This window comes from Vanessa cardui, chromosome Z (genome assembly GCF_905220365.1).
Source record: "Vanessa cardui chromosome Z, ilVanCard2.1, whole genome shotgun sequence".
NCBI lineage: Eukaryota > Metazoa > Arthropoda > Insecta > Lepidoptera > Nymphalidae > Vanessa > Vanessa cardui.
In genome coordinates, this window is record NC_061154.1 from 7,858,735 (window position 1) to 7,876,467 (window position 17,733).

Genomic DNA, 17,733 nt, shown 5'->3' on the forward strand with positions numbered 1-17,733 from the left:
AAAATTGCATTATAATTGTCTTCGTTATGGATTAAATGAATCGATAAAAATCAAAAGCGCATCCAGTGCATGCTGCGCAATATTTCTTTTTAAATAAACGTTTTGTTTCTTCAGAACTAGAAAATTAATGAAACTTAAAACGTATATGGATAAGTTGTGTGTGATGAGTATTGATAATTAATTATATTTATTATTTACCAATAATCATCCACTATGTTTTAAGAAAGAGGGGGTCCCCTTATGAAAATAATGTTCACACGATAAAATTATGTATCTATGACTCTCTGTCAAATAATTTTATAGTCTACTTAATTTGCAGTCTATGGCTCTGGTTCTATGGTATTCGATCAATCAATTGTTCAATGTCCATTCGTGTGCTCTATTATAAAGAAGGATACAGTGTTATTTTCAACAAATAAATATACATTTGATGAATAAAACTACCTGTTTTTAGCCATGTCTTGGTTATTCGGGTACAGCCGGCCTCAGCAGCCGCCTACTGATGAGCCTCCAGCAGATGGTGGTGGCTCCGCCGCCGCTCCAGTTAACCTCACTAAAGCTGAAAAGAAAGCCATGGAAGCATATAGATTTGATTCCAGTGCTCTGGAGAGAGCTGCACAGGCTGCCCGGGAGTTAGAGAGATCACGTATGTATTGAGTCTTATCAGTCACATTTTAAGGTATTGCATAATGCGGCCACCTAACCTACAATCCTAAATTAACTAACATTAAAATATTATTATAGAAGGAATTTTCAAAATTAATACAGATTATATAACCTACCGATAAGCTTCTTAAGTTCAAGAATAGGAACAAGAACTTTACAAGCCTTGACCATTTTAACTAAGATTATCAGATACTGAGATTCTGATGCAATCTTAAATATATCCTCTCTCAAGGACATAGTAATAAAAAACAAATATTGCTTTACGTACAATAATTTTACTTTGTTTAAGTAGTTTGTATATATATGTTAAAGAATTTTGTAATCATGGCTGTTATAGTGTATCTATGAAGTTTAAACAACTGTATGATACATCCCTATACCACTGTTATTTTAAAATTAACAAATTTTGCCTGATATTTATGTGCTATTTAAGACACCTTCCGAAGATCATTTTGAAGTGAGCTCTATTTATAATCTTTTTTATTTAGATAATTAGTAGAGCTGTTTTCAAGAAATTTAGATATTTCTGTTTTTCGATAAGAAATTGTTAGTATATTTATAATATGCAAAGTAGTTGAAATAAATGGTTCCTTCTCTATTATTATCATATGATACTATTGAAAATAACATAAGTAACAAGAGAAAAGTAGAAATCAAATCTATGTGGAAACAATAAATCTTATGTGATTTCACATAGATTTATTGAGCAAAAAGAGTGAATCAGCAAAAAGGATGTATAAAATTGATTTACTTATTATAAACACATTTTCTGTACCTAAAAGTATTGTACCTGGAATACTAACTATTTGGTCACAATCATGTTCCAATCGTAATGTTATATAAATAAGTGAATTGAAGTAGAAATACTTGTTACTTGAAAATTACTCAGGACTTCACACCTCTAGCAATAATTTTCCAATCTTAATAGATAATTATAATTATATACTTGACACTGATTCGCTTGAAATATATAATTTGTAATAAATCTTCTTTAATATAAATCTTTGAAATAGATGAATATAAAATAGTAGTAGATAGAGAAAGAGATCTATTTTGTACCAATCAAAGAATACTAGTATATCCATACTGTTCATTTTATGTCTGCAGTGATTATATCTCAGGAATTAATAAATTTCCTTAAAAAAATTTGGTCGGTCTCTACTATGTAACACATTTTTAACAGGACATGCTAAAGATGCATTGGAACTTAGTAAGTTGCAAGAGAGCACCCGTCAACAAGAACACTTGGCCAAGATAAAGGAATATGAAGCAGCCATCGAACAAGCAAAAGTAGATCAGAAGAGAATTGATCATGAAGAAAGACGCAAAACATTACAGGTAAGATTATGTTTTAATTAGTTTTTGTTACAATTTTTTATAATTGTAGATATCAGAATGCAATTGAAAACAGATCAATTGGTTTGTTTTTATTTTTAGTATCGAAACATATATTGTGTTGCAATTGCTTTATTTTCTTAATATAGGAAGAAACAAAACAGCACCAAATGCGTGCACAGTATCAAGACCAATTAGCGAAGACACGGTATGAAGAACAATTGGTTCAGCATCAAAGAAATCAGGACGAAATATTAAAGAAGTATGTTCATTTCGTATATAGAATATTCTTACTAGATTAATACAGTCAATGATTACACATAAATTTATTTCATACTTTTAAAAGTATGAAATAAATTTATGTGTTTTGAGGATCTTCCTCATGACATGCATATCCTGAAGCAGCAAAATATGGTGAAAATGAATGCTAGTTTAGTTCACAATGGTTCTAAGAATGAAAAATGAGCATTTCTGTTTTTCCCGTTCAATAAAAATACTTTTATAGCTTATGTTATATATCTTTTATAATAGTTTATAATTATGCAGGCAAGAAGAGAGTGTAGCAAAACAAGAGGCAATGCGTCGTGCCACTGTTGAGCATGAAATGGAATTGCGTGAGAAAAACAAACTTAAGGCCATAGAAGCAGAGGCCAGGGCTCGTGCTAAAGCTGATAGAGAGAACAGAGATATAACACTTGAACAAATTAAACTGAAAGCTGCTGAAAATAGGACAACTATTTTGGAAAGTATACAGTAAGTTAAAGAGATATTACCTGAATTATTTTAAACTACTACTACTATAATAAAACTATTATATAGCTAAATATCAATTATTCACTGCTTTTGTATTTTGTATAAAGTCACAAAAATTTTAGATGTACAGACATTTAAAAAAATTCAATTTACTCATAATTTAATGTTGGTTTTGTTTTATAAAGATGTTTTTCTATGTGTAATACAGGACAGCAGGAAGCGTCATAGGAACAGGTTTAAATGCACTTGTCACTGATTGGGATAAGACCCTGGCAGCAGCGGGTGGTTTGTCCTTGGTTGCCCTTGGTGTTTACACTGCTAAAGGCGCTACATCTGTGACTGCTCGTTTCATTGAAGCTAGGATTGGTAAGATTCTATTTATAATTTTATTAGCTCAATACTATACCTTTTGTAATGCTTCTAAAGTGCATTTATTAATAAATTATTTCCTGTGTTATTAGGTAAGCCGACATTAGTGAATGAGACCTCAAGATTTTCCCTCCTAGAAGCAGTTAAGCACCCCATCCTCACGATATCGCGTGCTATCGCTAATTTCCGTAAACCATCTGATGCATTAGCAGGAGTTGTGTTAGCACCCACATTAGAGAAACGTCTCAGAGATATTGCCATTGCAACAAAGAATACCAAAGTAAATAGAGGATTCTACAGGAACCTGCTTATGTATGGGCCACCTGGTACTGGTAAAACTTTGTTCTCAAAGGTAAGTAGTACCTCTTCATAATAATCTAAATTATATTATAATTTTTACCTTGTGTCTATTGATGGAATATTAATCATTTACTGAGATTTGAAATTAGATGCAATTAAGATGTCATGCAAGTAAGGGAGTAATTGTACTTATAATTGCTATTTTGTTACAGAAATTAGCCAAACATTCTGGTATGGATTACGCGATAATGACGGGTGGTGATGTGGCTCCAATGGGCAAACATGCCGTAGCTGCCATTCATAAGATGTTTGACTGGGCTAATACTAGTAGAAAAGGTAAGGATTCATTTTTGTACATGATACATGTATGTGAGCGATTATTCAATAGGAAACATTACAAAGCAGTATTTAATAAATTTAATTACTTATAGAACTATAAATACATTTGGAATTTCAACTTTTTTATTGTTCTATAAGTAATGAACTAATAAATAAATTCGACACTTAATCCCAACGTAACTTTGTTTCGCTCATCTATGTCCCATTAGAAACTTCCTGCAAATTTAACATATGTAACATAATTGATTATGTATATATTTTAAAATATCATTATTATTTTTAGGTGTCTTGCTCTTTATTGACGAAGCAGACGCATTCCTCCATAAAAGGTCTTCTGCACAAATAAGTGAAGACTTGCGAGCAGCTCTAAACGCTTTTCTGTACCGAACTTCTGACCAAAGTAGCCGTATCATGTTGGTATTAGCCTCTAATACCCCGCAACAATTCGACTCAGCTATCAATGACAGATTGGATAAGATGATCGAGTTTGGTCTACCTGGTCTCGAAGAGAGAGAACGTTTGATTAGATTATACTTTGATAAGTTTGTACTGCAACCGGCATCGGAAGGCAAGAGGTGGGTTTCATTTTTATCATGATTAATCTTTTATACAAATTTAATTGCCTGTAACAATTGATTATCAATTGAAATAACGATGAAGGTCAAATAACAGTAAAATAACAATGTGATTGTTATACATTAAAAACACATTTTAAATGCAAAAATTATTTCAGACGTCTCAATGTCGACCAGTTTGATTATGGTGCTCTCTGCGCTAACCTAGCAAAAAGAACAGCTGGTATGTCTGGTCGAGCATTATCTAAACTTGGCGTTGCTTGGCAAGCGGCTGCCTACGCATCTGATGATGGAAGACTTACAGAACAAATGTGCATAGAAATTTGCGATGATGCTGTTCAGGATCATAGACAAAAGGTAACTTTATTCCTAGTATTATAACACAGTGTAACAAGTTTTGTATAATAAAATGGAAGCAGAATAAGAAACCTTTATATTGCATTATGAATTAATTTAAATTGTATTTTATTTTGTATTAATTTTTTTATTTAATTACAGATGGAGTGGCTGTCAGCAGAAGAGAAGACGCGAAGTATGATGCCATATCTTTTGGATTTGCCGCCTTTAGACAAACCTGAAGAAAATATTCAGCAGGCTACAATTAAAGAGCTGCCTGAAACCAAAGAGGAACCTAAAGTCAAGTCTGCCAAGAGAAAGACTAAGGAAGACATGGAAAAGTGACACCTGATAACCAATGATGATCCTGTAGAAATACAAAACACATGTTCCGAAAATATAAATATAAACTGTGATAATAAACAGTGCATCTATGACTTTAAAGTATCAAAATTGCAAACACACATTATATTGTCTGACAGTGACTTTAACAAATTGCGTAAATTATCAGTGAATGTGAAAAGAAGTAAAATCTTTAAATAATTTCCTGGGCATATATAATACAAACTAATATGTTGGACGATTTTACTGATTTTGTTAGTGTACTGGTATGTTTAATTCTGATATGAAGATATTGTGTGTAATCGACTTTATATAATCTGCATTTTACAAATAATAAATAAAACGTTTCTATTGTAAAAAGTGATCTGTAATACTAGCCTTTATTCATCTATATAGGTGTATCTCTAAAACGGGATTATATAACTTTTGCAATTATATTCAAAAGTACATTGTCAAACACGCCAAACCATATAGAATATTAATTTTACCGGAATGTTCAGACTACCATTTACCACCATAGTTGTATAAGTTTCAGTTTTATTAAACGTTATGCATTTTTTAAATATTCTCTTATCTTGTTCGACAATTTATATCAGATCTCCTCTCTTGTGAATGACAAGATGTTTTATTTTTATCATATTTTAAAGCATTTAATCATCGATTTTCCAAATTATCTGACCTAAACGCTTGGTATTAATCTAATCATATTATATTACAATGTCTAAGTGTACAAACGAAGTACAAAAGATCACTAAAATTAAAAGTATGATATGCCTAACTCTAGAATTGCACAAAAGTTTTAATGTAAATGCAATTGTAGTTATATACCTATGGTATATGATTTGAATGTTTATCAAAATGTCTGGTTTCAAAGCGATTACACGTTTGTTTTATATTTTAACTAGCTGTTACACGCTCGTTTCGCTGGATATTAAAAAAAAGAAGCAAGCATAAACGGAATTAATAAAATTAATGAGCTCAGGGAGAATTAACATCTCGGGAAGATGACATGTCGACTGATCATATTATCATACAAATATGTTCAGTAGTTTTCACGTGATTGACACAAAGAAAATAAAATTTAATGATGTAAGTATATAAAGTTAGGGACAAGAAAACATAGAATCTAAGAATTTGCATTTTTTTCCAAATGACTGTTATTAGTATGGCTGGCTTAATCATAGTGGTTGATTGCTTTATTTTAAATTAGATTGCATTGTCGTGGCGAAAATTTTAAATTTAAATGTGCTAATATCACAAAACAATGTAACTATTAGTCAAAGAACATAAACTATGAATATAATATAGGAAGTTAATAATATTGGTAAGTATATATGATACTTTAAAATGCATAGAAAATAACTTTTTGTTATATTATAATTATCTCACTACATCTTCAAAAAAAATGTTTTTACAAGAATGTAAACGATTTTCAAAGTTTAAACATATGGTTATGGATGTTTTGTTTAGTATAGATCAAATAAAATATATAATTTTAAGTTGTTATATCGAAGATAAATTGTTTTGATATGGTTTATTTCTCAATTGCAATGTATAAAGTTATTTGCTTGAAACTTGTATGTAGTGTTAATAGAACTTGTTAAAATATGATTTTTGTTTTATTTCATGATCCTTCGTTCATTTCGCAATATTTATTTAAAATATTGTTAGTTTACCGAGTATATTGTAGATTACAATATATTCAGTAAATTGTTAACATCAAAATCGTATCACTGTTGGTAGTGCTCAAGATTGTCGTTGTAAAGCTCAAAACATAAATTAATATTTTAAAACACACGTTACAAAGTACAAACCCACAGATCATAGTTATGTCTTACTAAGTTATTGATAAATGTATAAAAGCTAACGCATAAGCAAAGGGCGTGCGTTTCTAGTATATTGCGTAATCAAAACATCGTTGTCTGAGGACATTGAAATAACCATGTAAAATAATATTCGAAAACAGTTTAATATTGATCATAAATCACAACAAAATACTTCATATGAAATGTCAATAATTATTGTTTTCTGAATGGTTGATCATAAAAGAAAAATCACAAATATTTGTTCATTAAATTTATATTATATTATTGTGAACGTAACATTAGTTACTTAATAATAATACAGGACTAAAATTAGAAAATAAAACATTATTTACATTTACTATAATAGAGCTAAAACAAAAACATTTGTATAGCAATTATATGTAATAGTAAAAATATATATTCAAATATAGGTATACGTATATATAAATAAGACTTAGTATAATAAAATAATTATACTGATGATTACTTACTGACATCGAAATTAGTTAATTTATTAACTACACACTCATATAATTGTTAAGATAATTTCAGTGAGTAAATTATATATGTATTAAATATTCGTCACAGCTCATTGTGTTAACTAAGGCAAATTATTACTTATTATAAAAACAATTTACAATACATACTCAATAATATATATCGAATAGGTTATTTATAATAAATATTTCATTTTTTTGTTTTTTGATAAAGAAGGAATGTTAATTAAATTTCACGTGAATTTCAAATAAAAGGAATACACCATTTACCATTAATAACCATTTAATGTGACAGTAATTTAATAACAGTTTCAGAGTATAAAGCTTGTTGCAACAATTATAATTACTCTTTTGCATTATTTAACTGTTTGGACAAATAAATTGGGTACTTAGTAAATGATTCACATTGTTTTTTTTACAGTTACAATTAAAGTAAATAAATTTCCATAGGGAAATAAACAAGTTCATTTTTACATAAAATGATACTCAACAATAAAAGAGTAAGCTCATACTTTCAATTAACATCATAAGAAATTTTAGTACTAAAAATTTTAAAAAGTTTCTATAAATAGTTTTTAGGTTTTATCTTTTGTCGGCTATCAAACAGATAACAAAGTAAATATTCACAAAAATAATCTCTTGAGAGCAACTGATAAATTTATAAGACATAAAAATTTACAAACCTAAGAATGAGAAAGATATTTAGTAATTACTTAAAAGTAAGCCATTAACTATAATGATAATAGTAGAATACATAATCTAAACATGTTAAAAATAACATTGGCTATGTTCGAAACACGAATTATAAGCATTTCTAAAATATTTTTCTTTTTCAGGTTTATAATGTAGTGGCACTAACACGAAATAGTGAATTCAATGTGCTCTTCTACTATTGCATATAATAATTATAACTCAAGATCCAGTTCAATTTGCTATTATATGTTGTAGGTATGTAATAAATGATAGATGAGCTGTGGCTGCGGGTATTGTGAAACCAATTTTTGGATATCAAAAAATATTTAACGTTAAACAACTTATGTAACATTTATTTAAGTCAATTGATCTACGAGTCAACGTTACACATTGATATAATAAGTTCCATAAATAGAGTCGAACAATAATATAGAATATTTATATACATCAAATATTACCTATGTAAGCATTTCAATTACTTCGATATCCTAAGCAGCATGTTGACTGAGTTGGTGCTTCATCGTCGACGACTAGAACTCTTGAGGTTCTATTTGAATCAGTCCGGGTGTTTTGCTCAAATCGTTCAACCATTTCCCTTGTCAACTCCAAAAATAGTTCTTCAACGCCTTGATTCAACTTTGCCGACGTGTAGAAGTGTTTAGCGCCAACCATATCTGCGTAGCTGAAAGTATTGATTTATAATATATTATTTTATTTAATTAATTTTAAATGTATGTATGAAAGCCACTTAATTGTTTTTTTGTTTAATGCTGACTTTAATATATTCACTATAATTTCAAAGCATTTATTAAATAACAGCATTTAAACCTAATGTAATAAAATAGTTAATTGATATCCATTATAAAATAAAATTATTGTTGAGTCATAATAACAATATTTTAGCATGTAAAGTATGTACATAGTAATTATACCTCTCAGCTTCTTCGAGAGGCACTGTTCTTTCGTGTTCTAGATCAACTTTGTTGCCTGCTATTATTAAAACAATATCCGATCCGAGCATTTTCTTCAATTCCTTGACCCAGTTCTTAACCTATAAATAAAATAAAATATAATAAATACATGTTTCGTTTTATTTCTATATATGAATGTTATATTTAAAGTATTGTAATTTTACTATTTTATTATTGAAACAATTACAAACAAATGCAATTCATGATATATTATACATAAATGGATCAATTGTAGTTAAAGCATGCACCTTTTATGCAGTATTATTGGTTATTTCCCTTTGTTGATTACACAACAAATGCAATCCTGAAGTAACTCTGATTACTGGACATATCCGACTACATATACAAAACAATGTATATAACATTTATATTTCACTCATATATTTTATTAAAAAAAAAAGAGACAAAATATGGTTTTCAAAATTAAGGTAAGCAGATGTGCAAATAGGCCACCTGAGGGTGGTCGTAAACGCATTTAGATAATGAACTTGTAAGAAATGTTAATCATTCTTTACATCCCTGTGCTGTCAACTTTGGGAAATAAGATGTCATGTCCCTTGTCTGCGCTTACCTCAGGCCCACGCCTTAAGTCACCATTCAAAACAGAACACAACACTACTTGGTATTGCTTGTTTGGTGTTAGTACAATCTGATGAGTGGGTGGTACCTAACGAGACAGGCTAAAACAAAGACCTGCCACTCAGTAAAAAGTTATATCAAAGATATAAATTAATATTTGATGTATTCTTTAACATCCTTGATCATGTCTCCCACTCATATAATTATATTATGTTAGCTAATAGTAAGTCTTACCTTTCCAAACGAATCTTCATCTGTGATATCATAAACTAGTATGGCACCATTTGAGTTTCTATAATAAATGGGACCCAAAGCATGAAACTTCTCCTGACCAGCTGTATCCCAAATTGAGAGATTAATACGTTTTCCATTGATGTTAAGTTTCTTGTTTAAAAATGTTGCCTATTGAAAATAAACAGTATGTTATTCACATGTTTTAAAAGTATAGTTATTTCTAAATAAGTAGTTATAATAATATATATCACTCAGTTTTTTTTAATTTACTCATATTTTATATTGCATATATTTTATATTATTTAGGGTAAATATTGGTTTTGTACAGTTATAACAACAATAACAAAAACAAAAGCCTGTAAATTTCCCACTGCTGGGCTAAGGCCTCCTCTCCCTTTGAGGAGATGGTTTACAACATATTCCAGCAAGCTGCAACAATGCGACTTGTTGCAAAACATATGTGGCAGAATTTCTATAAAATTTGACACATGCAGGTTTCCTCATTATTGCTGACATAGTGTATAGTAATATCAATAGTAGCTTATCTGCTTTGAAAAATAATATTTTTTGTATATTTTGAGTTCTACAATAATTTGATATAAAAAAAAATATACATTCATCATTTGATAACTCTTAATATTAAGTATAATTAATTTAAGAACTCTTTTAGTTTTTATCTATCTCATTGTGCTTGGGTGCTTAGGAGCTGCATACCCTGCATCTTCGGTTTCTTAAAGTAATCTTAGACACTTAGTTATTTTCACCTGATTTAAATAAAAACACTGTACTTTTAAGCTGATTGAATGACACAGTCAAGTGGTTGGCTAATTTAATTATTAACATAAAGGAACTCTTTCAAATCTTGGTGTCACAAAACCTAAAACCAGTTTGAAGAATCATCAAATAAGAATTCTTCAAACGATAGATAAGAATAGTATAATAAGAAATTAAGAATGTACATAGGAAAAACAGAATATAAACTACACCTCTCCTACCAGAGTTAGTTTAGTCAGATTAATATTTAAATAATGAAAATAGTCTTGATTCAGAATATTATTTGATGATTTGCATTAGAAATATTAACAACCAAAAGACAGACACGAGTTTTGAAATCATTCCATATAAATACCACCAAATGTGGGAACTCATAAGTTATGTCCCTTTTGGCCATCATAACACATGCTCACTCACTAATCAAACTACATCATAACTATGTGGAATGCTGTTTAGCAGAAGAATATGTGATGAGTGGGTGGTACCTACCTAGGTGGGCTTACTCAAATCTCAACCACCATTGATTTTTACAAATGTTGCTTGCCATCTCCCGAATATATATAATGATTAATATATTTTGAAAATATAGTATACATTTTTTTATTTTGTTTTACTATAATTTTATGTACATTCTCATTAGAAGAATCAATTAGAAATTTTAGCATTATTTTGTTATTAAGCATTGATTTATTTAATTTAAATAAAGAAATGGCAAAAATCCATCATACAATATTTAGCTTGAGAGGAAACATATCAACAAGCTGTGAAGTATCGATTTATTATGATTTTAAATTGGATTAAATTAAAGCGTTTCTAGAACATACCTGTAGTGTAGTCAAATGTTTATCGTTGAATTTATCTTCGATGTATCGGAGCAGTATAGATGTTTTCCCAACGCAGCCTTCTCCTAACAATACCACTTTGAAATTATGTGTTCCACTCGGTGCTGTAGTCATTGTGGAAACTAAAATGTCTTTGTAATAGGAAACTTTCAATTAAATTGTCACGGAATCTAACGCGGTTTTTAGGTAGACATGTATATCGAACAAAAAAATACTAATGATAACAGCTTTAAAAACATTAAGGAGGATATTAGAGATTAACCACAAACTTCAATAATATTTTATATATAATTAGTCGACATAGAACTGTGATCGTGATGTCGTAAAGAAAGCTATTTGACAACTTATTTTTTTGTTATGGCGTGTATCTATGCTAGTTGAGCGCAAAATATTCTGCCACTGTCACATATCTAAAGGCTCTAATACACACTGGGACAGAATAGTGCATTGCATACGGACACCCAATTTGCCACTAATTAGCATTAGATATTTCCAAGTATCAATTAAGTTAAATAAATCAGTTTTAAAATATATTTATCCTAATTAATTTGTGCAACATTGGATGATTGTATTCGTGTAGTAGAGGCATTATATTAAAAATCATAATAGTGACAACAACAGAAAATGATGAAATTAATGGAATGAGATTTATGATGAATAAAACCACACCAGTAATATTTTCATTAGGTTTTACTCGTGTTAAGCCCAAATAAGTATAGTATACAAAAATATATAAAAAAAAAATCTATTTTGCCTATAATAAATGGTATGAGATGTTGATACAATTTTAATATTTTTAAATTTATTTTATTTTATTAGACGATAAAACGCTTGTCTCAATTGACAAAGATAGAAAGATAGTATCATAGGCAACTTTATGTCGAATTTTAATTAACCATATAAGTAACAGGATAGCCTTTTTACTAAGCAACTACGTTCATAATCCTACTCAGTACGTTGCGATTTTTCACATTGCAAAATATATTGAAAGCTCAATTTATTTAATTTTGTTTAACCACTCAATGATGACCTTATTTTTTTTAATTTTCAAGTGAGTGCTACGGTAAATTACTCTACGAACGAAGGATTTACTTGCAGTCTAATATATGCTCCGTTCATAAAGTTCAGAAATCAGAATCTTAAATCCGACATTTAAGTTACTGGTTAAAGGACGCATTTTAGTAGCAGGCTAGGCTATTAATTAATATACTAAATAAAGTTAGTTCGACACATACGACGAGTTCGAAGTGCGTTATTGTAAGAGTCTTTTGTAGGCGTTTACTAATCTCCAATAGGAATCGATCTTCATTGGCTGAATCTTAATCTCCATACATAGTGACGCCGTCGAAGCCAGTGGCCAGTTTGACTAACAGCAATATGAACTTCATAAAATACCAACCTGTCACCAATATATATATATATATATATATCAGCAAACTCCTGATAGAAAGGTGAAGATGACGACCTACTTTAATATGACTAATTTGCTCATTAAAATAATAATAATAAAATGAATGAAAATAACATGGTATATGATTAGGATTATGTAAGATCAACAAATTCTGGAAGAACTACTTTTGATGTAGTAAGCACAAGTATTTGCGGGCGATCATTTTTAGTTTTATTACGAATTTGAAGAAACCATTCCATAACATTAGTTATTTTGGTGTCTCTTTTAGCATTTTTAGTATTTTTAGTTTTTTTCGAAGTGGTCGTCATTTTATTAGTACTTATTAGCGGTCTTTTCGAAGTTTTTGGATGTGCAGTCTTAACTGTAGAACGTTTAGTAAATTTATTAGTTGATTTAACGTATTTATTATGTTTGGTCGTTTTTATTAAGGTTGTTTTCGTTTCAGGCCTTGAACATCCCTCTCGTTTTTTATATCGTATATTTTTATGTTTTATTGCTAAGGCTTTTTTCCTCATATTTCGGGATTTTGAGTTAATAGTGTTAAAATTTTGTTTACACGCTTTCGCTTTTGTAATTTTCCTCTGATGAGATTTCGCTTTTGATAATTTAGTTGTCACCTTATTCGTTTTTCCTTTTTTCTTAATCGTCCTCATATTTCGATTACTAAAATATTTTTTCGTTCCCCTTGTATTCATATATTTTGTTTTACTGTGATTACTTTTAGAACGATTGAAAATTATATTCTTTTTTTTCTTATCGATTCCTTTTGTGGAATTTTTCATATTTGGATATTTTTCCTTACCTGAATTATCCCATGTACGTCGCATATTAAATCGTAAATCCTCATCGAGAATATAATTAATCCAATAAATTGTAGCCTCTAAGCCTATAAAAATTCTATTATTATATTCACAAGTGAGTGAATTCGTTATTCCTGTAATGCCCATTAAATGTTCTTCAAAAAATAACGGGGTACCTTGAGGAATTTCACATTGTTCGTATATTTCATCAGCAGCGCATACATAATATCCATTTGAATATTCGGTGTTATTATCACACTGCTTAATTGTAGTTGCTTTAAATTTAAATGATTGATCGAATATTGGAATGAATGCTTTTGCTCTAAACAATGGAGAAGGTGAATGCTTGTTAACTTTTAGCTTAACGAAATCATGATTCTTATTTTTATCATATTCTACTTCCACTAAAGCAACAGTGTTCGGTCCTACGAAATTGTCGGTGATCACAAAAGTTTTTGGGTATTGATTAACATGAACCTTCTTTATTGGAACTTCTTTTTTTCCCTTTTTTACGAATTGACATGTTTCTGCACAATAATACGTAGTTAAAAAATGTTTGGCTGATACAGCTGTACCAACGCAACATTTATTAGTTTCTGGTACACATCCATTACAAATTAAACGTGAAATACTATTAATAGACACGCTTTGAATAATATCCACAAGGAACAATAATACCGACTCAATGAAAATCATTGCAAGCAGTAAAAGTATATTTATAGGTTTATTTCAAATTCGATTGCTTGTGTTTTTTATAGTTTATTGAATGTAATCTCATGTTGTATACTGATTTTGTGTTAATATTAATATGAGCTGAGATAATTGGTTAATTGAGGTTGATTTTGTTAACCTTTGTTTGACAGTTTCTTTGTTTTCTTGTTCAAATAATGTTAACAAAGCATTTGTGTCAGCCATGTTTTTCTTAAAAAATACATTTATAATTTATTTGCCAGTTAGGCATTTCGCTTGTTTAATCAAAGATAATGAGATTCAGATAAAGATACTATTTCAACTTTTTTTCTAATGATATATTCCTAACGACTATCCCGCGTATGCTCCTAGGCATGTTGTGAAAACGTACAAAATTGTGTGTTTAATTGTAATACTATAATTATTAACATTAGAATGAGATTCACAAATGAGTAAAAAACTATTTGATTAGTACGGGATGTTACAAATAAGTAAAATTCTATATTGCACAATATTATAATATTATTGTTTGATTCACATCACCATCCTTACGTTCGCAACCAGGCTTAGGTATTTGTTTTAAAAATTTCAGAACATTCCACTCATAAAAGACAAAAAGATTTACCAAAACTATATAAAAAAACCGGCCAATTGCGAGTTAGACTTGCGCACGATGGGTTCCGTACAATTATCTACAAAACCGGCAAATGGATTATAGTTTATTTTTGGGAGTCCGACTTAAATATTTATTTTATCGTTTTACATTCATTCAGAAATATATTATTTTTTAAAAAAATTACGTGTCTAACTAACTACATAAGACGTTTTAGTAAGTAAGAAACTCTCTTAATCCTTCCTCTACAAGCCGGATACCTTTCCTAGGTTTTTTCTACGCTATTAAACGAAAAAGATACAGCTGAAATAATATTTTCATAAACCAGTTCCTGACTTGACCAACACGAGTGAAATATAAATTAAAATCATAAAACAATTAAATTAATTAGTTGTTATAATACTAGAGCTCTAGATCAATCCGTTGTGAATGGGGATTGTTAACATTAAATCCCCCGGGGCGAAACCTTTTATGTTATACGTGCACATTTTAAGCCTTTTGAAACTATGGTTTTATTTAGAGTGTTTTCTCTTTGAGAGCAGTCACTTACTAATAAATCCGTTAAGCTGTGCCTTCTCCCTTTTCACATACTAATAACTTTATGTTTTATCAGCAGTCCAATTTCTTCTTTTCATTTCTTCTTAAATATACGATTACTGTTAAGAGGGAGATGTGTTTCCATCTCAAGCCCCTGAAAAAAGTACTTCAATATTTTTAAAGAATATCTCCCATTCTTAGAGCTCAATAACCTGCACAATATGCTTGATTAATTATCTTGCTTGGACCCGATTTAGGTTAGTTGCTTGAATCCCGAATTTCTCACTCCTTGAATTTCCCACTGCTGGGCTAAGGCCTCCTCTCACTTTGAGGAGAAGGTTAGGAGCATATTCCACCACGCTGCTCCAATGCGGGTTGCTAGATTCAAATGTTGGCAGAATTTCGTCGAAATTTGGAGGTTTCCCCGCAATGTTTTCCTTTACCGTCGAGCACGAGAAGAATTATAAACTCAAATTAAGCACGCATACGAAATTAGACACATGCAGGTTGCATGAAATTCTGCCACATGTGCAGTCCACCAACCCGCACTGGAACAGCGTGGTGGAATATGTTCCACCACGTTGTTCCAATGTGGGTCTCCTTAATGGGAGAGGAGGCTTTAGCCCACAGGGGATATTTATGGGCTGTTACTTTACTACTTACTACAATCAATTGATAATCCAAGTTTTGGGCTAAAAAGTAAGTTAAATGTACTAAAGTTAGTATATACCTAGTTAGGTCAGAAGTTGAATTTTTCGGGACAATATATTTCATCCGTAATCTAATTAATGAAAGTCATCATTTAATACACACCTTATATGTGCATTTATACCTATTCTACATACATATTACATTTTTCAAAATAGACACATAAATTCACACCTAACTTAAGGTTAGTATGAAATATTGTCTGTGTTTGAATTTTAAATTCCATTGGATTTTTTAGCTGTTTTTGTTTGAAAGGGTTATGTAATTATGCTGCAAAGCCGTTCGACAGAAGAGTATTGTGTGGGTTTTCATTGATTTATATACCAAAGTAACTGCTTACGCCTGCGACTTCGCCCACATGCGAACAGAGTGTAAGTTTAGATAAATAACAAAAGTATTTTTCTGTTCCCTTGACAACGTGAGCGCAATGTTCGCTTGACAAACAAATTAATAAACATTTTCAGCTTTTTCAGCAAATATGATATGCAAATGATATTCCACTGAAACAGTTCGTAACTGAAATATTGACTTCATTTCCCTTTATCAATTATTAAAATAAAATATTAAAACAGTAACTTCTCAATACGTTTTAATGCGATTCAGTTGCTGGTTTTAAAAATGTCAATGTTGTGTAAGTCTATCTCGTGGAAACATTTAAGTGGATTATGTCATAATTATATCCTGAATGGACGGTATATGATAATTGTCAAATAACATTTAACTTTTTACTAAATTATCTAAACTTTAATTACTTATATGTCTAGATGGACTGTTACAGCTGAGAACGCATCGAAAAAAATTACGGCGAGCAGTTGGCTACTAAGTACAGTCAGAGTAAGAAAACATTCGTCAGTTTTCAAATTCATTCCTTTGTCAAGTCTTAAACTATTAGTACATTTTGAAACTAAAGTACTAAACTAACAACTGCATATAAAATTAAACTTACATGGTATGATAACTTGGTCCAAAATAGTGTAACCCCCTTGGATTACGTCTAGTTTTAAATCAACATGAAATATCTTTAACGGCGTAATTAGACATTCCATATTTAAATTAGATATGATATCTTCTACCGAATTGTCAATGTCCGTCAGTGTCATATATTCTTGATCGGTAAAGCAGATTATCGTTCATACTGAGCGCATGAAAATAGATCTTACGGTGACGAATCTTTCTTACCCCAACTGTACATGCACTAGTAAAGTAGGATGACATTTGGCGTGTCCCGAGCGCACCTGTCACTCACACAAGGATAAAAAAGTTGAATTTTTCGATTTACATAACGACATTAGGTACATCTAAATACCTTATCTTTAGAATCTTAAGTTTAAAAACAATCGGAGCTTTATTGTTAAGTTGAGTGTAGTATTTAATAGTAAATTATAAATTTATAAACTGTTATGCTTTAAAAACCTTTAATAAAGGTGTAATAACTTGTAGGTGTAGATGATTTTCCTAATTTTATTCAATGATCCTAAGACGTTCGTGTTGTTTATTTGTGTCAAGGATCACGCTAACATCCTTGAAACATGCGCCTGGTGTTCTCGTAACTAATGAAGTGCTT

The 17,733-nt window shown here is 30.2% G+C and overlaps 2 protein-coding genes across 2 annotated transcripts; one reads left to right on the forward strand and one right to left on the reverse strand.

The window, feature by feature from the left end:
- The first annotated feature begins 324 nt into the window (after positions 1–324).
- Positions 325–6,626, forward strand: LOC124543256 (ATPase family AAA domain-containing protein 3A homolog). Its single transcript, XM_047121415.1, has 10 exons — positions 325–646; positions 1,850–2,004; positions 2,151–2,263; positions 2,548–2,754; positions 2,963–3,120; positions 3,216–3,475; positions 3,636–3,759; positions 4,046–4,337; positions 4,496–4,694; positions 4,836–6,626. The coding sequence occupies exons 1-10, from the start codon at positions 457–459 to the stop codon at positions 5,016–5,018; spliced, it is 1,881 nt and encodes a 626-aa protein (XP_046977371.1). The 5' UTR covers positions 325–456; the 3' UTR covers positions 5,019–6,626.
- A 334-nt stretch (positions 6,627–6,960) lies between these two features.
- On the reverse strand, positions 6,961–11,767 carry LOC124543258 (ras-related protein Rab-21). The gene is made up of 4 exons (XM_047121417.1): positions 11,393–11,767; positions 9,795–9,962; positions 8,943–9,061; positions 6,961–8,692 (listed from the first exon to the last, which is right to left on the reverse strand). The coding sequence occupies exons 1-4, from the start codon at positions 11,522–11,524 to the stop codon at positions 8,482–8,484; spliced, it is 630 nt and encodes a 209-aa protein (XP_046977373.1). The 5' UTR covers positions 11,525–11,767; the 3' UTR covers positions 6,961–8,481.
- Between the last annotated feature and the right edge of the window lie 5,966 nt (positions 11,768–17,733).